General features: G+C 38.2%; 8 protein-coding genes across 13 annotated transcripts; 4 read left to right on the top strand and 4 right to left on the bottom strand.

Moving 5' to 3' along the window:
* The first annotated feature begins 387 nt into the window (after positions 1-387).
* LOC111797158 (high mobility group B protein 9) lies at positions 388-3,044 on the top strand. The gene is made up of 6 exons (XM_087124630.1): positions 388-1,002; positions 1,193-1,271; positions 1,367-1,529; positions 1,666-1,764; positions 1,924-2,282; positions 2,374-3,044. Exons 1-6 carry the CDS (start codon positions 851-853, stop codon positions 2,497-2,499), a joined length of 978 nt encoding a protein of 325 aa, XP_086980756.1. The 5' UTR covers positions 388-850; the 3' UTR covers positions 2,500-3,044.
* Positions 1,902-5,183, bottom strand: LOC111797156 (Ubiquitin-like superfamily protein). 4 transcript variants are annotated; one of them, XM_023680081.2, is made up of 6 exons: positions 5,042-5,183; positions 4,401-4,670; positions 4,187-4,292; positions 3,966-4,065; positions 3,730-3,839; positions 1,902-2,879 (listed from the first exon to the last, which is right to left on the bottom strand). In XM_023680081.2, the coding sequence occupies exons 2-5, from the start codon at positions 4,642-4,644 to the stop codon at positions 3,744-3,746; spliced, it is 546 nt and encodes a 181-aa protein (XP_023535849.2). In that variant the 5' UTR covers positions 4,645-4,670; positions 5,042-5,183; the 3' UTR covers positions 1,902-2,879; positions 3,730-3,743. The 4 variants fall into 4 exon arrangements, with proteins under 4 accessions (XP_023535849.2, XP_023535850.2, XP_086980758.1 ...); XM_023680082.2 differs by having other exon boundaries at positions 1,902-3,839; XM_087124632.1 differs by having other exon boundaries at positions 1,902-3,839; positions 4,401-4,646; positions 5,042-5,164.
* On the bottom strand, positions 5,146-10,121 carry LOC111797155 (mechanosensitive ion channel protein 8). Of its 2 annotated transcripts, XM_087124629.1 has the most exons (7): positions 8,624-10,121; positions 8,421-8,544; positions 7,320-7,430; positions 7,137-7,217; positions 6,862-7,064; positions 6,141-6,370; positions 5,146-5,479 (listed from the first exon to the last, which is right to left on the bottom strand). In XM_087124629.1, the coding sequence occupies exons 1-6, from the start codon at positions 9,898-9,900 to the stop codon at positions 6,181-6,183; spliced, it is 1,986 nt and encodes a 661-aa protein (XP_086980755.1). In that variant the 5' UTR covers positions 9,901-10,121; the 3' UTR covers positions 5,146-5,479; positions 6,141-6,180. The 2 variants fall into 2 exon arrangements, with proteins under 2 accessions (XP_086980755.1, XP_023535847.2); XM_023680079.2 differs by having other exon boundaries at positions 7,137-7,430; positions 8,624-10,120.
* A 1,085-nt stretch (positions 10,122-11,206) lies between these two features.
* On the top strand, positions 11,207-11,831 carry DRT112 (Cupredoxin superfamily protein). The gene has a single exon (XM_023679123.2). The coding sequence runs from the start codon at positions 11,265-11,267 to the stop codon at positions 11,766-11,768; it is 504 nt and encodes a 167-aa protein (XP_023534891.2). The 5' UTR covers positions 11,207-11,264; the 3' UTR covers positions 11,769-11,831.
* Positions 11,832-13,299: 1,468 nt separating this feature from the next.
* Positions 13,300-14,667, top strand: SMT2 (sterol methyltransferase 2). Its single transcript, XM_023680121.2, has one exon. The coding sequence runs from the start codon at positions 13,375-13,377 to the stop codon at positions 14,455-14,457; it is 1,083 nt and encodes a 360-aa protein (XP_023535889.1). The 5' UTR covers positions 13,300-13,374; the 3' UTR covers positions 14,458-14,667.
* Positions 14,668-16,706: 2,039 nt separating this feature from the next.
* On the bottom strand, positions 16,707-17,584 carry LOC111797711 (uncharacterized protein At1g76070). The gene has a single exon (XM_023680819.2). The coding sequence runs from the start codon at positions 17,540-17,542 to the stop codon at positions 16,850-16,852; it is 693 nt and encodes a 230-aa protein (XP_023536587.2). The 5' UTR covers positions 17,543-17,584; the 3' UTR covers positions 16,707-16,849.
* A 1,574-nt stretch (positions 17,585-19,158) lies between these two features.
* Positions 19,159-23,880, bottom strand: CPK29 (calcium-dependent protein kinase 29). Of its 2 annotated transcripts, XM_087125064.1 has the most exons (9): positions 22,933-23,880; positions 22,412-22,555; positions 22,108-22,260; positions 21,897-22,012; positions 21,609-21,776; positions 21,369-21,496; positions 21,182-21,281; positions 20,975-21,074; positions 19,159-20,138 (listed from the first exon to the last, which is right to left on the bottom strand). In XM_087125064.1, the coding sequence occupies exons 1-8, from the start codon at positions 23,600-23,602 to the stop codon at positions 21,003-21,005; spliced, it is 1,551 nt and encodes a 516-aa protein (XP_086981190.1). In that variant the 5' UTR covers positions 23,603-23,880; the 3' UTR covers positions 19,159-20,138; positions 20,975-21,002. The 2 variants fall into 2 exon arrangements, with proteins under 2 accessions (XP_086981190.1, XP_023535368.1); XM_023679600.2 differs by lacking the exon at positions 19,159-20,138 and having other exon boundaries at positions 20,883-21,074; positions 22,933-23,879.
* On the top strand, positions 19,814-20,408 carry LOC111796833 (LYR family of Fe/S cluster biogenesis protein). The gene is made up of 2 exons (XM_023679604.2): positions 19,814-19,936; positions 20,093-20,408. The coding sequence occupies exons 1-2, from the start codon at positions 19,831-19,833 to the stop codon at positions 20,233-20,235; spliced, it is 249 nt and encodes an 82-aa protein (XP_023535372.1). The 5' UTR covers positions 19,814-19,830; the 3' UTR covers positions 20,236-20,408.
* Positions 23,881-23,904: the final 24 nt, after the last annotated feature.

Below are 23,904 nucleotides of genomic sequence, written 5' to 3' on the forward strand. Positions count from 1 at the left end.
GAAAATAAATTCAATCTTACCTTACTTTTAATTATAATTATGTTTTTTTAAAATACAAACAAAAGGTATGGCCGGGTTAATTTTAATCTCACATTACATGACTATAGACAACATCGAACAAGTTCATTGTAATAGTTTAGACTAGTTGAATTATGGTGGGGTTATTAGAAAAAGAAAAGGGTAGGAAAGATGCCAAATAAAAAGATGCTGAAAATAAATGGGGCAGCAACAAAAAGGAAGAGGTGGGTGGCAATATAGACCACTCAATGCAGGTTATGCATGGAGGGAGGAGAGGAGACAGTGAGGGGGAGTGGATAGGGGGAAGCAATTATGTGTATCTTCTGAAAGGGGATTCAAATGTATATGTTGGTTCCAGAGATATGAACCCCAAACCCAAAAAAAGGAGTGAGGAGTAGGAGAGTCGCAGGGGAGTCGCAGGTGCATGTCAACGTTTGGTCGCAGACCCCTTCCAGACTTCCAATGACACGACTCACACCCACACGCAACAAGATTAATTTTTTTTTTTTTTTTTTTTTTTTCTTTGTTCACTGGTCTTTGCCCCAATCCATCTTTTCTTTATTCAAATATCGCACATAAAGCCAATTCTGCATAACAGTTGCCTTTCACGCTTCCAACCATCTTCTTTAATTCCACCTTCCCTCCTTGCTCTCTCTTTCCCCTCTCCCTCCTTTAATGTACTTACTTTATCTTGGAAATCATATGTTCTTTACTACCATCATTACTCCTCCCTCCTCCTTTTTTCCTTTCCTTTCTTCACTACTACACTACTCCTACTCTCTCTCTCTCCCCCCCTTTTCTTCTTCTTTTCTGATTTTCCGGCGGACTGGTTATGTCACCGCCGGCGAGGACCAAAAGCGGGAATGGCGGCGTAGATAAGCAGTATCCTCCTCCGCTTGCCACCCACGATGAAGTTGTTTCTGACCCCATTGTTTTTTGGGACACTTTGAGGCGTTTCCATTTTATGATGAACACAAAGTTCATGTGAGTCGCACATACTTTCTTCTTCTTCTTCTTCTTGTGAATGAAATAAAGTAGCTTGATGGTATATTCATGGCGTCTCCACAACCACAAAACACCGCACTATTACACTTTTCCGGTGTAAGAATTTTTTAATAATATACAAGCCGGTCTCCTAATGGCTACTTTTGGCTTTCCTTTGAATATTTTAAAGGATTCCTGTGATTGGAGGGAAGGAGCTAGACTTGCATGTTTTATATTCAGAGGTTACAAGAAGGGGCGGGCATGAAAAGGTAAGATTTGAGGCTTGGTCTTCCATTTTCAACAGAAAGCTTCTTCTGGGTTTCAGAGATGGAGTTTGTGTGAATCCATTGTTATGGCGGTGTAGGTTGTTGCAGAGAAGAAATGGAGGGAAGTTGGAAGTGTGTTCAAGTTCTCTCCTACAACCACCAGTGCTTCCTTTGTATTGAGAAAACATTATCTTAGTCTTCTCTACCACTACGAGCAAGTTTACATGTTCCGCCGCCAGGGCCCCATCTGCGCCCCTCAAGGTGCCTTCTTTTTGTTCTCTCCTTCCGTTCTTTTTTTTTTTTTTTTTTTTTTTTATAAACTTTATCCACTTCTCCCACATCGGATTTGCTGTAACTCTGATTTCGCTTTTGTCTTCCTTTTCTTTTTTCTACACAGCGCCATTTTCTTTCGGTAGCCCTACCAGCGAAAACGAATTGGCTCTGGTGGAATATACCCCCAAAACAACGTCGTTTTCGCCTGGTCCGCCTGCTGAAGGTGACAAACCTTTTACTTTCACTTCTATTAATTCCTCTCTTTTCTTTGTGGGGTCCAGCTGTAAAGGTTATACAGTTCCCAACAATGGCTTCTATATAACTGACCCATTCCCACGTTTTATCTCTTCAAAATCTGTCTTCTTTTTTTGGTGTTTTTCAGTCACTGGAACAATTGATGGGAAATTCGATTGTGGCTACCTGGTGTCTGTGAAATTGGGATCTGAGGTTCTGAGGGGAGTTCTTTACCATCCAGAGGAGCCTACCCCGTCGGATCTCCGGCCCCAACCTACCAACGCCATTGTACCGTACACTGGTACCAGACAGCGACACTCTGGTCGGCGACACCGGAGGAGCCGGAGAAAGGGAGACCCGAACCACCCCAAACCAAACAGAAGTGGGTATAATTTCTTCTTTGCAGAGAAGCATTACAAGCTCAAATCTCTGTACCCTAACAGAGAGAGGGAGTTCACCAAGATGATTGGAGAGTCTTGGAACAACCTCAGCCCTGAAGAAAGGATGGTATGTCTGCCAAGCTTTATCTCTCGAGGTTTCAACAGCTTTAAACGTTGGTGGTTTGATCAAATGGGTGTTCTTTCTACTTTATTATTAGGTTTATCAAAACATTGGGCTGAAAGACAAGGAGAGGTACAAGAGAGAGTTGAAAGAGTACAAGGAGAAAATGAGGCTGGCAAGTGATGATGTTCATGCAGCTAACTATTCAAAACAGGGAGAGTAGAAGAGGGAAGGGAATTCAGCAGTTTGTAGGTTTTTTGAGATTGGGATCTGCTGCTGAAGTTATATATGATAAAGATTTTGTATCATATCCTCCTACTCCTAACTTTATATGGCATACCATTACCATAGGTTCTCACATCCAAAGTGCTTGGCCTCAAGTTTTACACCCACTTCGAAGTTCACTCTGGAACTGTCATTTTATAGTTTCTTGAAACTTTTTGCTTCTTCTTTTCCCATGGGATGGTGAGATCCTTCTTATTTTTCTTTTTTTGTTCTTCCTTGGAGTCAGAGACATTAGATGCTCTATGAAGACCCTTCCATCCAAGGACGAGGAAGCCAACTAAATGAGCAGCTTTAGAAGATAGGCTTCTTCCTTCTGGGCTGCCACATTAGAGTAGAATATGCCATCGGTCAAATGAAAAATGAGATTTGCAGTAATCTAAAGTTTTGTTTGAAGTCACTATTAGATTGTTTCAGTTCTCAATTTTCATTCAATATGTTCGAGAATTTTTACTCTATAAAGATATTATTTAAACATTTATGTAAGGATAATGACTTAGCTTTTGAAAGAATTAAGAGTAATTTTCTTAGAGAATTGCTTCGACAAACATGGTCAGAAACAATGGATCAAAAATACGTAAGAACATAAGAATGGGTTTGCTTAGACAATTTAATGTCATGGGCATTAGAATACCTACCTATGTGTGCGCAAGGACAAGGACAAGGACTTTAGCTCACTTCCACCATTGACTATTTAGACTCCTAGCAGGTCCGTTGAGGTCAAATAACAACCAAGGGGTTTTGGCCAAGAGGTTTTCTCTTAAATTGCTTCCTAATCTTCCCTTTTGGTTGCGCTAGGGTGCGTCTGTCCTCCAATATATCAATGCAAAGGTTGTTTGTTTCAGCCATGGAATGGCTTGATTCAATTTTGAGTTTCGCTAAACTCATGAGAGGCTAAACAAATATCTCGACTAGTTTAAAGCAAAAGCATGAGTTTAGTACATAGATAGTGAGGGTAGGGAATAAATGTTTCAACTCTGCCATATGGTTTAGGTCATGAGTTCAAGGTAGAGGATTTGGGATTTTAAGTCTAAAAACAAGCTATACAATTTTACATATCATAATGTTTATGCGAGCTCGAACTTCTATAGCTCATTCACTTCACAGTTCAAAACCAGTTACAAAAGTTGTGCGAACTCAAGCTTACTGAATTTGTGTTAGAGAATCATACCCCGAAGTGTCTGTTCATGTGCATTTGTTGAGACCGTGAAAGAAACGGTGTTTTCTCCTTCGAGAATGCCTTCTGGAATTCCTTGATATGACATACGGGACAAAATGCACCTGCAACAAGTTTTTGTTCTCTGTATATTATGACTGAATTTTCAGCCTGGATAGAATTTCTAATACTTTGACATGATTTCTGCTGGTTAGAATGTCAATCGGATCATACAAGGTTTAGGAAATAACCTGAGAATTATTACGGATTCCAAAATCCTGAAGCGCAGAGCTATCATCAAGAATCTTCTCGTTGTGGTGTGCTAGGCAAAAATTTGCCCACACATGCTTCCTGCAGATCCACAAACGAAAGACTTCTCATCAATGCACAAAGATGATTGTACGATTAGCCAAGAAAGCTATCTACTAATCACTTTTTGTGGTTGAATTCACCAAGAATGAAGAAAGAGTACCATGAAATGTGGCGATGTCCCATCTTGGATTGCTCCATCTCGTTTACTTTCTTCTTGATAGCAAGCTTCAAGTCCTTCAACGATGCGGAATTCATGATCGCCACATCTAAAGCATGAACAAGATCGAAAATTGCATTTCAGCAGTTTTATAAACAAAGTGTTTGTGAAAATGCCAGTTAGAGAAAGAGGAGGAACATTAGAAAAGTGTGTGTACCAATTATGGTGCCGTCGAGCTTAAGGACAGAGATGCGCATGGCGCTGCCCAATTCGAGGCTGATGAGCGTATCAACGTCCAGTAAGGTGGGCTTCTTGGGGACATCCGCCAGGATAGGATCGTCAAGCAAAGCAGTGAGAGTTGAATTTAACCTAACTTTCTTCACGTTGGTGCTGTGGTAACCTACGACATTCTCCTCTTCTTTACTGCTGGACTTCAATGATTCATCTCCGTCCTCCTTCATCGCTACACAGTTATGATTCTATCACTCTTGACATAAATTCACTTCAGCAAATCAGCATTATCTATAACTTTTGCAGCAAGCCTAATTAATTTTCACAGTTACATATTTCTATATAACTATCAGTACAAACTAATATTGACTTGATAGGTTTAAATCATGATTTGATGGACACAGATAGCATATACAAGAAATTAGATTTTAACTTCCAATCATCACGATGAGTTATTGGTCATCAAACATTTGAATCAATGTTTTTTTTTTTTTTTTTTCCTTTTAACAAAAAAGAAGGCCATCCTATTTCCAAAGGTTATATAAGCAAAAATTTTAACATCCCAAACGACAAATTTCGATAAACTTCTTACAAAGTTCAATCAAAGACAAAAAGGTTAAACCTCACCTTAATTCACAAGGGAAAATTGACCGGATCGTTCACCGTCGGAGTACAGCGGAGGGAAGGAGTCAGTCTGCGCTGTTCGCCGGAGGTGCCTGTGCGTTATGGAGGTGGCGAATCTGACTGTTCCTGCCGAAATCGAACTCACCGTCAATGCCGAAATGTGGAACTTCAGGGCTGCCGATGAGAGCTGACTGACCTTTAGGTCACCACTGACTCATCGCCGGAACGTGTGAATCGGAGAGAAATCTCGGTTGGATACCGTTCGCGCCGCCGGATCTGCTACAGGAAGCGTCGGAGGTGGTGGAACTGCGCGTGACTGCCGCTGGAGGGTACCGCCGCGCGGTTCTTCAGTTTCCGGGTATGGTCGGGAACTGCTGCGCCGCCGTCCGAAGTAATCGCCGTGGCCGTGGACCGCCGCCCCCAACTTCGGCTATGTGGGTGCTGGAATTGGAGGAAGAGGTAAGAGGAGGTGTGTTTGCGTGGGTGAAGAGGGAAATAGCAAAGAGGAGAGAGAGAGAGGGGTTTTCTTTGGATTTTAAAGAAGTAATATATATATACTCTCGCTTTTTCTTATGAAAAATAATTGAATTTAACTTTTCAATCATAATTTAGTTTCAATTCAAAATAAAAAAATCTGAAATCATTTTATTTTACATTTTAAATTTAAAAAATCCAAACTTTCTAAATCAAATTTCCATTTTCCTGCCTAGAGAAAGAATATTAGCAGTAATATTAGCATACCACACTAGTAGTAATATTAGCATACCACACTGTATCTAACTCAGATATCATTTTAGTTAGCATACTATAATGTGTCTAATTCAGATACCATTTTAGAACTCTAATTCTAATTAGCATACCACCCTGTGTCTAGCTCAGAAGATACCATTTGAACTCCATTCTAAAATTTAATTATAAGATTTAATGCTGCAAAAAAAGAATTTTCTTCCTTCACCGTTCAATGCTGCAAAAAAAGCTCAACTAAATTTTCTTCTATCATAATACAGTAGTACGTCTACAATTTCTAAGTTCAAATAATGTACAAAAATGGCTAAAATGAGAGTTAGGTTTGAAATGAGTTTTGAAGTAAAATGACACTTACAATAAGTCCCGAAAGAAAGGCAATATAGAGTAGATTGTTGTCATGTTGAGTCTAAAATTGTGACAATCTCTTGAACCAGCGCAGCTCTCCTGTTCCACCTCTCTTTCATGTTTTGATGGTTCAGTCTGTGCGTAAGACCCACCGACATCCTCACCTTCTCAAGATCTTCAACATCCTTCATCACAATCTGTGGATCTGGGTGCCATTGCTCGCCCATGCTCTCAACATACCTGCATACATTCACTCATCAAACCCATTACAATTTCAATTCTCTCCAATTCTATATCCGCCCAAATCTACCGCTAGCATATATTATCAGTTTTGGGCTGTTATCTGTCTTCGTCCACCTTTAAAACTCGTTTGCTAGGGAGAGATTTTCACACTCTTATAAAGAATGTTTCGTTCTCCTCTCCAACCGATGTGGGACCTCAAAGTCCACCTCCTTGGAGCTCAATATCCTCACAGGCACATCGTCCGGTGTCTGGCCCTGGTACCATTTGTAACAGTCCAAACCAACCACTAGCATATATTATCCACTTCGGCCCATTATGCGTAGCCGTCAACCTTTAAAACGCATCTACTAGGGAGATGTTTCCACACCCTTATAAGGGATGCTTAGTTCTCCTCTCCAACCAACGTGGGACCTCACAAATTCTAAGAGCCAAACCCACATAAGTCTTTAAAGGCTTATAGATACACTCTCTTCCAAATTAAAGCATACCTGGTTATCCGTTCTTTCAAAAGGGCAACTTTCTCCCATGGAGTAGAGATGTGGATATAGAAGTCAACTCCCTCTCCCATGTCTGGACTACGGTAGTAATTGCCAATGGCCTTGGTAGCCAGCACACTGTTGGGGTAGCTGATCCTTTGGTTATCATATCTCAGGAAAACTGTTGTTAATATCTTCATCTCTTCAACAACCATCTGGAAAACCAAAGAAAGTTAAGAATGCGTCGCTAAGAGCAAAACAAATTGTTTGGCTAGAGAGTTTTGCACCTCGACGCCATCCACTTCGCAGCGATCGCCAACGTCGAATGGGTGCATCACAAACAAGAAAATGATAGCTTCAAAGACCGTCTTACATGTGTTGCCAAAAATAAAAGCCAGAAGAAGAAGCTGTGAAGTTATGAAGATGAGGAAGTGCAGGACGGGAGTTCCAAATATGATAAGCCAGATTACCAAAATTGTTAAAGCTACAAAGACGTTTAGCAAGTTGTGAAGATCATCAACAGCTGTATTTGCATCATTGAGAGATAGAACAAGCACTTTTCTCTGCTTAAATGCATTAACCTGAAACACATCAAAGAAAAATAAAATATATCCATTACATAGCATTTAGGTTAAGAATTCTTAGTATATACACATCTAAATGTTTTCAGCATCGTTTTGGGCTTTCCCTTTCGGGCTTCCCCTCAAGGTTTTTAAAACGTGTCTGATAGGGAGAGGTTTCCACACCCCTACAAAGAAGGCTTCGTTCCCCTCTCCAACCAATGTGGGATCTCACAATCCCCTCCCCCCTTCGGGACGCAACGTCTTTGCTGGTACACTGCCCAGTGTCTAGTTTTGATACCATTTATAATAGCCCAAGCCCACCGTTAGCAGATATTGTCCTCTTTTGGGCTTTCCCTCTCGGGTTTCCTCTCAAGGTTTTTGAAGCGCGTCTGCTAGGAGAGGTTTCCACACCCCTACAAAGAATGCTTAGTTCCCCTTTCCAACCGATGCGGGATCTCATAATCCACCCCCCTTCGGGCCCAGCATCCTCGCTGACACTTGTTCCCCTCTTCAATTGACGTGGGATCTCACAGTTTCACACCCAGCTCCACCGATAGCAGATATTATCCTCTATAGGTTTTCCTTTCCGGACTCCCCCTCAAGGTCTTAAAATGCATATGCTCAAGTTTCCACACCCTTATAACGAATGTTTCGTTCCCCTCTCCAACCAATGTAGGATCTCACCGCATGTAAGCGTATAGTGACATGAGAGTGAGAAAGTGAGTTTAGTATTCATAAAGACTTTTTTCTCCAGCGACTTTCTCTTCTAAAGCTAACGAAATGGGTCGGGTTTCGTGGTTGACTCTAGGACTATTTCTCATTGAAAAACATATAGGGGTAGGAGGGTAAGGTACCATGCATTTTGAGTAGGGACATTTGGAGTTTCATAAATTTGACATAGATAGAAACGTCTTATAAGCTTTAACTAAAACATCAACTTCCAAATATATCATCTTCATTACACAGCAAAACAGAACAAGGCAAGTAGAGTCAAGGGCAGGGCCTTACCATCCACTCTCTAAAAGAGGACTCATCAATGCATTGAGTTTCAGCGGTTGTTCCAAATAAACTCATCGTCACTAAAGCTTCCTCTTTATTCATAAATCGCATTACATCTTCTATATAAATACAGCTGCAACAAACATAGCTCACATCATGCAATGAAATTGAATATTCATGAAAGAAACAACGAATTCAAACAGAGAACTCACTCTGACCCACGTTGGGCCACTCGCCGGAAAATCCTCCCAGCTGCCTCTTTCGCCTGCCGTTCATTCTTAATCTGCAACAAAGATTGTTCTTCCGTCTCCGACAGTATCTTCTCATCAAGAGTTAACAAAGCTCCATTTCTTACAATATTCATCATTCTCCTCATATTCCAAGCTGATATATTCTTCTGGTTCAGTTTATTTAACTCATCAACAGGGATTTCCTCATCTTTTCTTTTTGATTCTACCTTCAATTGTCTCGAGCCATTGCAATTTACGAGTCTGCCACTGCATACAACTCTGCCACTTTTGGAACTTTCTGCTTTTCCATCGTCAATTTGTTCATCCTTCATCATATCTTCAGAATTTGGCCTCTCAAACAATGGCAAACCAGAGAGCGTCACGATCACATACTGACTGAACAAAGCCTCCTTAAGCCTTTCGAAGTAGTTATTAACGTGGAAAAACGAAGCCAGAATCTTAATGACAAGCGTTTTCAGAAGCCATATCGAAGCAGCCACGAGAAAACAGATCAAAATCTTGGTGACATAAGGCAAGATCTTACTCTGCGTCTTTCTCTGAACCTTGTCGTTGAAGATGAAATGCCAAACAAGCAAAATCAGAGACGTCCACAGGCAATTTTTTACAGCCTTTCTCAATCCATAAACGAAATACAGAACCCGTTTCCTTAGCAGGAAATTCATCTCGATGATTTTCACCATCAATCCAACGGCCATAGATGAAACCATATGTCCACAGATTACCGCTAGAACAGTCAACTCCCATTTCCACAGCGGAAGACCCCAAAACGTCTCCCGCTTTAAGATTGAAATCCATCGATTACAAATCAAACTCACAATAATGAGAACAAAAACTACCAACTGGAAACCTAATAAGGGGCTTAACTTCAGTTGATTGTACTCTTCAGGCATATCCTCGGTGCCGTCTTGATTATCGTTGTTGTTACCCTCGTCTTTCACGGCGGTTTCCAGCTTTTGAGAAGAATCATCCTCAGGAGGATCCATCAACCGAGACTTCTTGCTAATCGGTGAGCTCCATGAACTTCCAGAAAACGAATAGTTGGAACTGCAACGGAGAACCTCGCCGCCGCTGGAGGCCGAGGACGGCTGGCGGTTTTCCGGCTCGGAAAATTCTTTACCTCTTCGTCTCATGGTTTGCAAGGATCTCTCTGGTAAACACTGGAACTTCTTCTCCACTAATTCCTTGTCGCCATTTCGGAAACTGTTGACCTTGAGGATAACATCTTCCTTTGGGGCCATTTAAAAAACAATGGGTTGATTCTCAATTCTAAACGCGCATAAATACAGGTTGAGTACCATTTCAGAAGTTCCACTGTGGAAGAAAGACGAAATACAGTCGAGCGCATAAAGCTTATGCGGGACAGCAATGGCGGAAAGGTAAAGCGGTTTGAGTGGAAAGGGCGCGCGTCAAGGAATCAGAGAATCTGGAGTGTAGAAAGACGGGTGATTTTGTAGCGATTTTGTAGGAAATGGCGGCAAAACTATCATTTTTCCTCTTTTTGCTTTCCTTATTTCACTTTCACGAAGGCCTTTTATGGCCCAACAGAAAACTTTTGAAAGCCCGTCGCCGATTGCTCCAACAAATGCGAGAATTACTCTGCTATGGCGTGTAAATACAATATTCTATTCAAATTCATACCATTATCACTTCTTTTTTTTTTTTTTTCTTTTTTTTTTTCTTTTTTTTTTCTTTTTAAATATGTTTGAATAAAGTTTAAGAAGTTCGCAACTATTTACTTCAGCAAATTCATACCACATTATTTTATTTCTTGTTTTTGCAAAATTTATCATTTATTTGTTTATTATTCTTTTAAAAAAATATTTATTCTAAAGTTTTCATTTTTCCAATATAATCTTTATTTAAAAGTTATAAGGAAAAACATAAGAAATCAAGTAAAATATCATTTTTAAATTTTAAAATTTTAATATTATATCCTAATTTGTAATAATTAAAAAATAATTTATAACGTAGTCTTTTCGTTTTATTTTTTTTAAAAAACTAAGTAATTTATTTGTTTAATATATTATATATTTATTAAGTTGGATAGGATGGTGATCGAAAATATAATCTCATTTCTTGTTTCATTTATGTAAACGAGTAATTAAATTACAAATTACATAATTTCACAACAACTCACCAACAATTATTTTACATTTTTTTTATTTAATTACTGTCATTTTCTACATCTATTTTAAAATTTAAAAATTTAAACTAAAAATTAAATCCAAAATTTGACCATCCTTTAATTTAAAAAATACAAAACCACTGAAAACAAATTTAACTAATTTATAGATTACTATTATGTTTAATTCCTTTTTAGTCCAAACAAAAAAAGAAAAGAAAAGAAAAGAAAAAGAACCAAAAATGAAGAGGAGGAGAGAAGGTTATCCCATGCCACGTCATAGGGTGGAATCCAAATGAGCCAATCAGAATCACCCATTGCATTATCCGGCGCTTGATGTTAGAAGCCACTCATAGCTCATCCACTCACTCCCACTCTCAAAACCACACAAATCCATCCCTTTCCCCTTCCTTATAAACCACTTCCCCTCTCTTCTCCTCCTTGATCATTACCAAAATTTCCAAATCCTACTCTATATCCATGGCCACCGTCACCTCCGCCACCGTTGCCATCCCCTCCTTCACCGGCCTCAAGTCCTCCGCCACCGCTTCCAAATCCACCGCCGCCGTCCGCGTCTCCTCCCCCGCGCTCCCCAAGCTGACCGTCAGAGCCTCTCTGAAGGACGTTGGCGTGGCCGTGGCCGCCACCGCCGCCAGTGCCCTCCTGGCCTCAAACGCCTTGGCCATCGAGGTCTTGCTAGGCGGTGACGACGGATCTCTAGCCTTCATTCCAAACGATTTCTCGGTGGCGGCCGGGGAGAAAATCGTGTTCAAGAACAACGCGGGTTTCCCACACAACGTGGTGTTCGACGAGGACGAAATCCCAAGCGGAGTGGACGCCGGCAAGATCTCGATGAACGAGGAAGATCTTCTCAACGCCCCCGGCGAGGTCTACGAAGTCAACCTCACCGAGAAAGGAAGCTACTCCTTCTACTGTTCGCCACATCAAGGAGCTGGAATGGTCGGCAAAGTCACCGTTAACTGATCATTCATTTTTTCTCTGTATTCTTCTTTTTTCCATTAAAAAAATATGTTATTTTAAGTTCAATGTCTTTTCTTCTTTCTTTTTTTTTTTTTTTTTTTTTTTGTTTCTTTCCGTTCTACCCAGAGACTGCACGCTGTAGAGCTTCAAGATCCTTCGTATATCAGAATCGTAAACCACCGTTAATGTAATATAATGAATCCGTTACTCTCTTCTCTGCTCTCCGTGGGCTTGCTTTCCGGCCCATTTCGGATTTACGGCCCACTTGAATATAATCATTTTTTTATTTTTCTTAAATAAATATTTCAATTATATAAAATGGTAAAATGCGAAATTAATTTGTTTGAATCAGTGTTGGGCCAAGTTTATGATGATAATGCAAGGGGGAAAATATTGGTTGAAGCCCAAGCCCAAGCCCAAGCCCAATAATAGAAACTCATACAAAGTAATAATAATAATAATAATAATAAATAACGTACGGCTTATTAATTATAGCTCATATCTAGTAATCCATTGATAATGAAAACAGTAGTTTAAAGCATAAAAACAAAGAGATTGATTTAATAAACATTAAAATAGAAAAAGGAAGCTTTATGAAAGAAGATTCCACGTGATTGCCAAGCCATCAAAACCCGGCAGTCATCCACGTCAGCACTGCTATTTTCAATGAACCCAAAACGCTTCGTTTTTATCGACAATAAATTACAATTACCAAATTTTTAATTGTTTCTAATTACCCAACCCAGCCATCCAACAAAGCTCGTGATCTGTCAGTCATCGCACATGTATTTTTTTACGTTTTTAAATTCGAATAATGTTATTTATACTTTTTTACACAACGGAAATAACGTGTAAACACGTTCAGCTTTATTATTATTATTTTTTAAAACATGGATTTAAATCTCATTCATTTGAGTTACATTTTATTTTTATTTTAATATCTCCCGTTTTAAATCTGAGAGTTGATTTTACTTCAAATTCCACTATAAACTCTATAATTTCTACTTTCAATTCATTAATCATTGATTAAGAACAATTTATTATTAGTGTTAATTTTATTTCATTAATTAACATTTAAGTCCAATACTAAACAAAGGTAAGAATATCTTTTGAAATATAAATATTAAATACTCAATAGTTTTTCTTTTGCTTAAAATGTAATCTAATTTAATGGGCATTAGTTTTACCTTATACTTTTTAAGTGTTTGGCACCCACCATGAAGAAAAAAAGAGAAAAAATTATATTTATTTTGTATAATGGGATAAAAATAAAATGGATCATAAATTATAATATCTCCTGTTGTATTAAAAATATTATAATTAAAATTAGAGATGCACTAGGGAGCTTCCCACTCACTTGTTTTATAATAATAATAATAATAAAATTATTATTATTATTATTATTATTAATTATTATATTTATTATTGTGCTGTCAAATACTAAAAAAACATTTCTTCGGCTGTGATCCCAGGCAGGCGCAACTCACGTGCCACTCCCATTGACAGCGCATTAAAACAGCTTCCTTTCCGAGGTTGCCAGTCTTCACAAAAAATTCCTCCCCCCTTTCCCTTCCCCTTCCCCTTCCCCTTCCTCCTCTCCTACACGGAAATGGATTTTCTCCCTCTTTTCATCACCGGAACTCTGGTCGCCGCCACCCTGTACTGGTTCTTATTCATCTATGGCTCCGCCGAGCGCCAAGGGAAGCTCGCCGTCAATCTATCCGGCGGCTCAATCTCGTCCGAGAAGATTGAGGATAAATACAAACAGTACTGGTCCTTTTTCCGCCGCCCAGAGAAGATTGAAACCGCTGAAAAAGTCCCTGATTTCGTAGATACCTTTTACAATTTGGTGACCGACATCTACGAGTGGGGCTGGGGTCAGTCCTTCCATTTTGCCCGTCCCATCCCTGGAAAGTCCGACAAAGAAGCCACACGCCTCCACGAAGAAATGGTTGCCGACCTAGTGAAGGCCAAACCCGGAGATCGAATTCTGGATGTGGGATGCGGCGTCGGTGGCCCCATGCGCTCCATCGCCGCCCATTCCAAGGCCAACGTGGTTGGAATCACCATTAACGACTACCAAGTCGGACGCGCTAGATTGCACAACAAGAAAGCCGGACTGGACGCGCTCTGTGAAGTGGTGTGTGGAAACTTCCTGGAAATGCCGTTTTCGGAGGGGACGTTCGATGGGGCTTACGCGATTGAAGCCACGTGTCACGCGCCGAAGCTTGAAGATGTATACACGGAGATTTACAGGGTGTTGAAGCCGGGTTCGCTGTTTGTTTCCTTGGAGTGGGTTTCCACGGATAAATACGACACCGCCAATCCAGAGCATGTCAACATCATTGAAGAGATTGCCAGAGGGAACGCTTTGCCTGGCGTCAAATCCTACCATGACGTGGCCAAGGCTGCTAAGAAAGTGGGATTTCAGGTTTTGAAAGAGGAGGATCTGGCCAAGCCGCCGGCGCTTCCCTGGTGGGACCGATTGAAAATGGGCCGACTCGCGTACTGGAGGAACCATATCCTCGTCACCCTTCTCGCCGCCTTCAGAATCGCTCCCAAAGGGACTCTGGAAGTCCATGAAATGCTGGTGGAGGCTGCCCATTATTTGACACGAAGTGGCGATGCTGGAATCTTCTCGCCGATGCATTTGATCGTGTGTAGAAAGCCGGAGTCCTCTAAATCTTGTTAGAGTAGTCCCCCCACTGGTACGGCGCCGTTTCACATGTCTCTTTTTATTTCCTTTTTTCTTTATTATTTTTCTTGTTTTCGCCGCCGTCGTCGTCGTCGTCGTCGTCTATATTTTCCTTCCCAAACCCTATTTTCAAGTTTTCGCCTTAGTTTTTATGGGATTGTTATTATTAATTCAGAAAAAAAAAAAAAAAATCATTTTAGTTTTCTATTTCTCTCTCCCTTCTCTTTCTTGGTTGGCAGTGACGTAGAGTATTCTTCCATCGCATGCAATTTTTGAAAAATATAAATAAATCCGTAAAAATATATTTTATTTATTTATAGATAGAATTAAAACAGAACTATTTTTTGGGAAATAGTTGTATTTAGTATGAAATTGTTGAGATTAAGTTTTGATTTTCTAATCTGTTTCCCCTGGCATCCCTCATATTAGAATTAGATTCTTTTTATTTTTTATTTTGAATGCCAGGTTGGAAAATAAATATTGTAAATAAAAATGAACCCACGTGTCCACGTAATGTCTGAGCTGTCTAAAGATTACGAGAGAAAAAAAAAAAAAAAAAAAAAAAGTGTAGAGATTAGAAAGGACAAAAGGATTGAGGTATTGAAATTGATACGGTGGATTTTATTGATATTTAAATATTTTTTATATCATAAAACTGAACAGACCCAAGCTGTGCACATGACTTCAACGGGAAAAGCAACGTGCCTGCTTCTCCATTGTCCCCCCTACCCTTCGTTTTTTATTATTATTAACTTTAATTTTTTGTTTAAATATATATATATATATTTATTTATTTATTTATTTATTTAATTCATATTTAAAACTTATTAAAATTAATCCAAGTAGAACAAAGTGAGAATGTAATTTTAAATAGAATCTGATTAGTAGTTCAAAATTATTATCTTTATGAATTTTTACATTACAAAAAAGTAATATATTTTTTTAAGACAAACCATTATCAATCTTTTAATCTTTGGTGGCTTTGTGATCTCCGGCAATCACGCCTTGTATTGTTAGGATTTATGTATAAAATTATTATTTCTATTTAAAACTCATTAATTATATGTATTTTATAACTTTTAGAATTAATTACTTAGAAAGGTTCAACCAATCCGGTGGAATCATTTTTATACTTTGATTTATAAATATATTTATATTTTTAAATGGAATTACTTCATTAAAATTCATTTTTTATTGGTTGAGTTTATAATGTTGTAATTGATTAAATTATGTTCGGATTAATAAAAAAATTGAATTCTTCGCCAAATTGTAAAAATAAGATACGTGAATGATCCAAAATATACACACTTATAGCATATTAATGACTTTAAATGAAGCGATCATTTTTTTTATCTATCTCATTTATGTCGATTTTGAACTTTGATCATTGTGTTTAGATAATGGGTGGTTGCATGATATCATGTGATGATTGTGATATATTTCACATTCGTAAAATGAATAGGTCAATAGTTTCTTTCGCATGTCTTTATTTTTATGTTTTAAAGTGGGATATGTTATTTTCAGCTAGGAAACATGCAATTGTTCTTATCTAATGGGTCCAAAAATCAATTTCAATCTATGATATAACTTTCCTACACTTATCCAATTTCTAAACCCTAAATTTTAAATTTTAAAATTACTAAATAATATATATATAGATATATATATAATAAAAGGAAATTTTATAATTATCTAATGATTTTTTAACTCCTTGTGCTTGATTATGAATCTTTTCAATTGTGAAATGAAAATATAATTATAAATTTTTTAAATAATAACTAACAGCCAAATTAAGGTTAATTAATCAAGAAGATTTTGATTGACAGAAAGTGAATGCAATTTTAGAAAGAAAAAAAAAAAAAGAATATTTTTTCCATTAATTTAATCTCAAATGTTTTGCTTACTCAAATATTTTTTTATTTTATATTACAAAAGTGCCCTTTCTTTGATGGCCCTTTTCTCCTCCCAAGCCAGGGTTCTTTTCGTAATTTAGAGGTCCGATTTTAAGTGCGGGGCGGTAATAGACGTTATTTGTTGACTTGTAAAAGGTACCAGTGGGTCCCCGGATTCTCTACCCATTGAGGAGGACACGTATTAAAAAATAATTAATAATTTTAAATGTTATAGTTAAAATATTAAAGAAATTAGAAATTCTTGAGCTAAAAGACATAACATTTTAAGAATTATATACATAATTAAAAAAATTAATTTAACATTTTAATACCTATAATTATCAAAAACAGAAATTAAAATCTCTAGTTAATTTCTTAAAAAAAAAAAAAAAAGAATACTTCCAATATAAATTTACAAAGATTAACTAGAAATCCCACTAGATTTTTCTTCAAATTACTAAATTAAAAAAAAAAAAAAAAAAAACAGAAGCAATGTTCTATGATTTTTGTCGGACCGTAGTGGAGTGGAGTTGAAGTGGCGTGGGCGGAACAACGGTTCTTCTCTTCCATATATTCACCTCCTTTCTCGGTTGAAGTGTCACAATTTCTTCACCAATCCACACCGCCGTCGACGCCCTGCTCCCTCCGCCCCCGCCCTCCTCTCCTTCCACCTCAGCCGGAGCAATCTGCGCTGTCCAATCAAAATTCGCCAAAGCGCCACGTCCACTCGAGAATCGCTTCATCTGATTCAACCCTGGCGCTCTCTCCGGCAGCGGCGGCTTCCCCGCCGAAGCCGCCTCCACGTTCGATTTCGCCCTACCTAGTACTTTCCTACCAGTCAGAATTCTCTCTATCGCCGACGGGAGATGCCGCTTTTTGGGCTCCGAAATTTCAACCGCCGCCGCAGTAATCTTAGCCAATTCCTTCATCTTCTTCTTATGTTTGATTTGGCCGATGCAGGAGACTTTGGGCGAAGTGGGCTCCGACGTTTCGAACCCCGAGTTCTTGGACTTGGATCGCGCTTCGCATGGTATAATCGAGATCTTCATCGGACCGGAAAATCCTCGGGCGGCGACCGGCCGGTTTTCCCTTCCGGGACTGACCGGCGGGTTGTGGAAAGTGATGGCGGAGGCGGCTCTAGGTAGAAACTTCATGATTTTGGATTTTGGGTTGGATTGTTTGTCCATCATTTCTCTGCAAATTGAAATTCTTCCCAATGTGATTATATATATATATATTAATGAAATGAGTTGACATTAATTTAAGGATGAATTAAGAAAGGCTCCGTCGACGTTGGTTTGGTCAAACATCAGAGCTCTGACCAAGCAACCTTCTCCGGCTAACTTCACAAATTAGTGGATTTTTTGCTAAAACCATAATAATTACGATTATGAACAAATAAAGCGCCAAACACAAAAAAATTAATTAGTTTAAACTAATTATGAAATTGGATTTAAACGACTAAATTTATTTTTAACTTTTTCAGAATATATTATTATAAATATGAAATAAATTCTATAATATTCTAAATTGAATAAATCAACGCTAATTTCTAGTTTAATCCTTCAAGGCCAAAAATTTAGTTGAAGGTTTTTGTCATTTTTGCAGCTAAATTATTCATTTTAAACAAATTATTTCGGGGTTCCAAATTTCCTTTTTTCCCATTTAATTCATGAAGAAGCCAATATTGAATGAAATAAATAACATGTTTTTATTAATTAAACAAATTATTTAATACGGGAGAATTAGTCCGTCTACGACATTTAAATAAATGTATATTGTGAGCGATGTAAAATGAAGTTGACGTCTCCTCAAATGTAATAGTATATTTAATTTAATTTTTTTAAAAATTAGTTCTATTTGTTTATAATTAAGACGGAAATTAGTGGTAATTTATGTGGGCTAAATACCAAATATATAACAATAAGAGGAGCAAATTCCAACATCGATATGCGGGCTAAACATCGACGTGGAGCTTAACTCAACGTGCTTCAATCCTTAAGTTAGGACGAGACACAAGTGATGTTGAGCTAAGCACGGTTTGATTGCATACTTTGTTGAGAGAGTGTATTTTACTATTTTTACTTTTCCTCGTATGGCATAGTCGGTAGATTCATACATAGGGTTAAAAGCATCCGGAGAATAACCTTCCTAATTAATGAGACTATTTTTTTCCTCTTTTGAGTTGTGCAATTCTTATGGGTTTAGTGTTTGTACCCAAGACGTATGGAATTTATTAACCTTATAATAATTCTTATTGTTTTAATACTCTTCCTAAAATGTCACCTAACTTGTTTAAAAAAAAAAATATGAATTTTTTTATTTTATTTTAAGATATGATAATTAAAATGGTGAACGGAGTTGAAATTGTCAATGGAAAATAATTTAATTTTGATGGGGATTATTAAAAATGAAACGATAAGATGATAACGTAGGCGTATTTTATTATTTAAAGAAAAAAAAATATATTAGTTCGAAATTATCAACGTTGGATTGTTAATTAAAGTCAAATGTGGTCCGTCGGCAATTATTGTAGTGAGGTAGAGTTGAGATGCCGGCCGAAACCCAATTTTGAACTCTCATTTCCTTTAAAGCCTTTAAATTCTTTTTTTTTTTTTTTTTTGGGTAATTATTTTTTAAATTGTTATTTTGGTTATTAAACCATTAAAATTATTTAAAAAAGAAAAAGAAAAAAGAGCAATATTTAGTTGAGTTATTAATATTATTTTTCTCTCTTTATATGTAGTTAAATTAAATAAACTGTTTTTGCTCGTTAAAAATAGTAAATATATGTTAAATTTAAGGGTGAAAAGCAGAAAATTAATCCGAATTAAAAGTATTTCCTCCGGGAGAACTTATTTACATCAGCGTGACAGAATAACAGGCTTCGGCCCAAATAGTTTTCAAAAGAGGCCCATAAAACCGAAGCCCAATATGAAATATTCTTTCGAGGAGGCCCAATGTCCTGGATGCTTCTCCTTAACGTCGTCTTCTGTCATTGCCTCGACGGAGAACTTGGCACTGAACGACAGACGTCCGATTGAATCAGGCATGGAGTTCGCTTCAGTTTAATCCGCAGTGGAGTGGAGGAACTGTATTAGCCTCTTCCTTTGGCTTCTTAGGGTAAGTTCGAACAATCAAGAAGAATTTTACGTTTTCCTCTAGCTTCTATTTTCATATAGTTCTGCTCAGAAATGAATTCCATAATCCCGATCTGTCTGTGATTTCTGCGCTCTGCTGTTTGAATTAGCTATTCAACAAAATTTGGCTTGAAATTGATGGAGAATAATAGTTGTTGATTGCGTTGCAAGAACTCAGGACGATCTAAACCTTTGTATCTTCAGCGCCGAGAATTCTCAATTTATTTGTTCTAGAAATTCCTCCACATTGGATTCTGATCTTTTGAAGATGTTTAATACATTCGAATTCTTTCGTTACAACTAACAATGTAAAAGGTTGCACAGGAGGAGACCTCGCCATGGTTCTCGCACTTGATTTACAGGAATTTATTCTCCGGGCAAGAGTGTTGAAACTGTATAGGCAGGCTTTAAGAACTACTCGCAAAGCTCCTGTTCACGCTCGAGGTTAAGCTTTTGATTATGATCTTACATTGTTCTTTATGCATTTGAATTTTTCCCACCTTCTCCGTATGAACCAAGCTTAAATTGGATTAGGCGTCGTGTTTAGTCGATTGCCTGTTCTGCGTGCTTAAAGTTCTGAGAATGTGTGCTTTGAAACAGAAGAACTGAGGCATACGATCAGACAAGAAATGGAAAACAACCGCAGCTGCAGTGATAGACAGAAGGTTAGATTTCTGCTCAGTGAAGGAATAGAGAGATTAAAGCGTTTAGATGAGATGTTGGATATGCAGGGCCATTCATAAAGAGAGTTTTTAAGTTAAATGTTTTTCATCATCTTCCTCCTCAATCACTAACTGTTCGCTATTGGGATGAAGGGTCGTTTTAAATTTCTGCTACTTTTGTATTGTATGATGATGAGAGTGAAGTCCAATATTTGGTTAATGTTATGATCTTATCATAATTTTCCATCATCAAAGAGCTGTACGACATGAAATGTTGGTAAAACCATTTCTTATCCTCTTTGTGCTTTTACTTTCGGCTTTCCTCAAAATTTTTAAAACTCGTCTGATAGAGAGAGGTTTTCACACCATTGTAAAGAAAGTTCCGTTACCCTCTTCCGTCGATGTGAGATCTCACACAATGATTATAACTTTCCTGTCTCGAAACACTTTTACGAACGCAAATACATCTTTAAACATAAAAGAAGCCAGTTATTCTATAGGGGCTACGAGTCAAATCCTCTCGAAAGTAAAAATTGTAACCTTTGATCGACAATAAAGTCCATGGATCGACAATAAAGTCCATGGAAGGATATAAAAATTGACTCACTTTTTAGGATAATAACAATAGCTATATTTTTCAAAGGTCGATAGTTTGTTCAATGATTAGAACTGAAAAGAAAAAACAACAAATAAATAGAGACCAGAGGAAGAATATTATCATGCACTGATGAGCAGAAAAGTTCTTAGACGGACATTATTTTGTATTGTGACAATTTCTTATTGCATCCATCAATCTCGTATCTTTACACAGCAAACTTACTTTTGTTTTTCCTTTTTACAACTGTAATCTAGTTCATCTTTGTTTCCACTGTCCCTTTTGAAATCATGTTCACGAACTCCTCGTAATTGATTTTTCCATCCTGAAAGACATTAAAAAAGAAAATAAGGATCAAAATTTTTCAAGTTGCTAATCTATCAGAGATGTTGAAGAAAATTCAGGTGTAAAAAACAGGGGAAAGAGTAGTACTCCATCGATATCGACATCGTTGATAATTTCATCAATGGTATCTTCATCTCCCATGCCATACTGAGTCATGGCCTGTCTGAGCTCATCTCTTGTGATAAATCTGAAAATTCAGCAGCAAAGCATAAGTAGCATTTTATCAATCAAACAGCTTTCCAATGCAAGAGGTTATGGATACTGCATTACGAACCCGCTTCCATCTCTGTCAAAGAACCGGAAAGCATTGTATATGTTTTCTTCTTTATCAAGCCTATGTCGATGCATCGTTGCAGTAATAAACTCACCATAATCAATCGTCCCATTTTTGTCGACATCAGCCTGACCAAAGTAGAGGTTTAAGTTTTTCATGTATAAGCTAAAAGGCCATGCATGAACATACTCAACCAGCTGAGAAAGTAAAAAGGGGAAAAGAGGGATTTGTGGTTCTTACTGCATCCATTAGTTGCTTTATTTCGTGTTCCGAAAGCCTTGAACCGAGCCTGGATAAACCTGTTTTCAGCTCATCAAATGTGATGGTACCACTTCTATCAGTGTCTATGTTCTTAAACATTTGTTTCAGACCCTTTAATTCTTCTTCTGAAAGGTTTTGTGCGATTACCTACCAACAACATTCAGCATATTTTTAGATCAATGCACTGAAATTCACTCATTTCTACATAGTAAGGGAAAGAAAAAAAAAAAAAAGGGGGTAAATGTAGATGTAAATTATGTGAAGTACCTTAAGAGCAAGTTGTTTAAACTTGTTCATTGCTCTGAACTGCTTCATCCTAATGAGCACTGCGCTATCTATGGGCTTGCTAGAGGCCTCACCCTCGATCTTCAACCAAGGATGTTCTGAGTCATTAATGGGAGACTTAGAATGAGAAGATTGGGCTATTCCAAGAAGCAATCAAGATCTTTATGAACTAGGGAAAAAAAGTGGTAGTTACCAAGCGCTTGGGCAGCGGTGATCCGCTTTCTTGGGTCCCTTGTCAGCATTTTAGAGACGAGATCCTTGGAAGAAGAGGATATGGAAGGCCATGGAGCGTCTTCCATTTTTAGGTTGCCTTTCAGAACTGCTTTCACTATCTCGTCTTCGGTCTCTGACGGAATTGGAACATCAAAATCAAGTCAGGCAGGCACAAAGACATGAAGGCTAGTTTTACCATCACTAAACAAAATTTGGATAAGAATTTAAATGTTATACCTAAAAAATTAAATGATTATGAATTTGAAGTTAAGTATTGAACTTACGTCCCCAAAAGGGAGGCTCCCCACACAAGAGAATGTAAAGAATAACTCCAGCACTCCATATATCAATCTCCTTCCCGTAATTCCGCTGTAAAACCTCAGGGGCAATGTAATATGCACTTCCAACTATTTCTCTGTATACTTTGCCTGACAAATCATTTTCATTCCAACACAAACTGTTAGACAACCCTGAGAATCCCAAAATACCCATCAGCCCAAACACAAACCTAATAAAAGAAATTCTTCGCAATAGTTGATTTGATCGATTGGACTTTCTCTTCGTCGACTTGGTGAAGAGTGACTTTTAACGTTGGCTCAAAACAGAAATTCTAATTCGAATACCATTTTTTAATTCAAAAAGACCTCCATTACCTTAAGAGAGCTCTCGATTCAAGTTCATACTGGACATACGCAGTGTTTCATTTCTAAACTAAATTCCATACAATTTCAAGGCTACAAAATTTTCAGTTAAACGATGCAAAGAAATGCATGGAGGTTAAAAAGAGAATTGGAAACTAACCGACCTTCTTCGATGAAAACCGAGAGTCCAAAATCGGTTGCCTTAATCGGCGAATCGTCGTCTTCACTGACCATCAGGAAGTTCTCAGGCTTCAAGTCTCTGTGCATAACCCCCATAAAATGGCACGCGTGAACTACATTCAAAATCTGCTTACAAATCGACGCCGCTTCTCTCTCCGAGTAACTCTTCTTCTTGATAATCCGATCGAAAAGCTCTCCGCCGGAACACAGCTCCATAACCAGATGCAAATTGCTCTTATCCTCATATGCGCCCTTAAACTCCACGATGTTCGGTTGGCCAGTCAAATGCTGTAGAATCAAAATCTCCCTTCTCACATCGTCGATATCCTTCTGTTTCACCATTTTCTTCCTGGAAATCGTCTTGCAAGCGTATTTCCGACCGGTGGACCTCTCGGTGCAGAGATAAGTAATCCCGAACTGGCCTCGACCAAGCTCCTTGTGGAGTTCGTAGATTGTGGTTATGTTGACGTAGGGGCGGCCGGTGATCGGGCCAATCCGCGACGGCGGAACGGACTTGTAAGATGGAATCGATGGCGGCTTCGGCTGTGGCTTTGGCGGGTATTGAGATTGAGGTTTGGTTTGAGGGGGTGTGTCTGAGCCATAGGTGAAGGAGTCGATGGGAACGTCGCGGGTTCTGGTGAAACAGAGGCCCATGGCGGAAAGGAGAAAGAAATGCAGAAACCTTCTTCTTCAACCTTTGTGAATGGAGATGCAAAGGGAGGAAGATGATTATGAAGTGTTTTGGTGCACTTTATTCGGTGCTTTGCTTTGGCCTTTGGTTTGTTCTTCAGCATCATTCTCTTCCACTTTTTTTGTTGTTTCCGGAAAATCAGAGAAAACACATAGAAAGCGATTGGTTTCTTGAAAAGAGAATGGAACCCAAATTCACCAACCTTCCCTTCCTTCTTCCAACCTCTCTCTCTCTCTCTCTATCATCTTGTTCGGAATCACAATTT

Source organism: Cucurbita pepo, chromosome 6, assembly GCF_057944985.1.
Source record: "Cucurbita pepo subsp. pepo isolate OVF chromosome 6, ASM5794498v1, whole genome shotgun sequence".
Taxonomy (NCBI): Eukaryota; Viridiplantae; Streptophyta; class Magnoliopsida; order Cucurbitales; family Cucurbitaceae; genus Cucurbita; species Cucurbita pepo.

Bases quoted from the DNA above. Each gene is read 5' to 3' on its own strand.
- CPK29 (XM_087125064.1), bottom strand. From the start codon at position 23,602: ATGGGCCTCTGTTTCACCAGAACCCGCGACGTTCCCATCGACTCCTTC. The intron at 22,261-22,411 runs GTAAGTTCAATA...CAATTCCGTCAG, and splicing joins GGAGCCTCCCTTTTGGGGAC to AGACCGAAGACGAGATAGTG. The intron at 21,075-21,181 runs GTACTACTCTTT...AATGTCTTTCAG, and splicing joins ACGATGTCGATATCGATGGA to GATGGAAAAATCAATTACGA.
- LOC111797155 (XM_023680079.2), bottom strand. From the start codon at position 9,900: ATGGCCCCAAAGGAAGATGTTATCCTCAAGGTCAACAGTTTCCGAAAT. The intron at 7,065-7,136 runs GTGCAAAACTCT...TTGGTTTTCCAG, and splicing joins GCGAAGTGGATGGCGTCGAG to ATGGTTGTTGAAGAGATGAA. The intron at 6,371-6,861 runs GTATGCTTTAAT...GAATGTATGCAG, and splicing joins TTGAAAGAACGGATAACCAG to GTATGTTGAGAGCATGGGCG.
- LOC111797711 (XM_023680819.2), bottom strand. From the start codon at position 17,542: ATGATGGACAAACAATCCAACCCAAAATCCAAAATCATGAAGTTTCTA.
- LOC111796833 (XM_023679604.2), top strand. From the start codon at position 19,831: ATGGTTCTCGCACTTGATTTACAGGAATTTATTCTCCGGGCAAGAGTG. The intron at 19,937-20,092 runs GTTAAGCTTTTG...GCTTTGAAACAG, and splicing joins AGCTCCTGTTCACGCTCGAG to AAGAACTGAGGCATACGATC.
- SMT2 (XM_023680121.2), top strand. From the start codon at position 13,375: ATGGATTTTCTCCCTCTTTTCATCACCGGAACTCTGGTCGCCGCCACC.
- LOC111797158 (XM_087124630.1), top strand. From the start codon at position 851: ATGTCACCGCCGGCGAGGACCAAAAGCGGGAATGGCGGCGTAGATAAG. The intron at 1,003-1,192 runs GTGAGTCGCACA...AATATTTTAAAG, and splicing joins ATGATGAACACAAAGTTCAT to GATTCCTGTGATTGGAGGGA. The intron at 1,530-1,665 runs GTGCCTTCTTTT...TTTTCTACACAG, and splicing joins CCCCATCTGCGCCCCTCAAG to CGCCATTTTCTTTCGGTAGC.
- LOC111797156 (XM_023680081.2), bottom strand. From the start codon at position 4,644: ATGAAGGAGGACGGAGATGAATCATTGAAGTCCAGCAGTAAAGAAGAG. The intron at 4,066-4,186 runs GTACTCTTTCTT...GTGGATCTGCAG, and splicing joins GGACATCGCCACATTTCATG to GAAGCATGTGTGGGCAAATT. The intron at 3,840-3,965 runs GTTATTTCCTAA...AACTTGTTGCAG, and splicing joins GAATCCGTAATAATTCTCAG to GTGCATTTTGTCCCGTATGT.
- DRT112 (XM_023679123.2), top strand. From the start codon at position 11,265: ATGGCCACCGTCACCTCCGCCACCGTTGCCATCCCCTCCTTCACCGGC.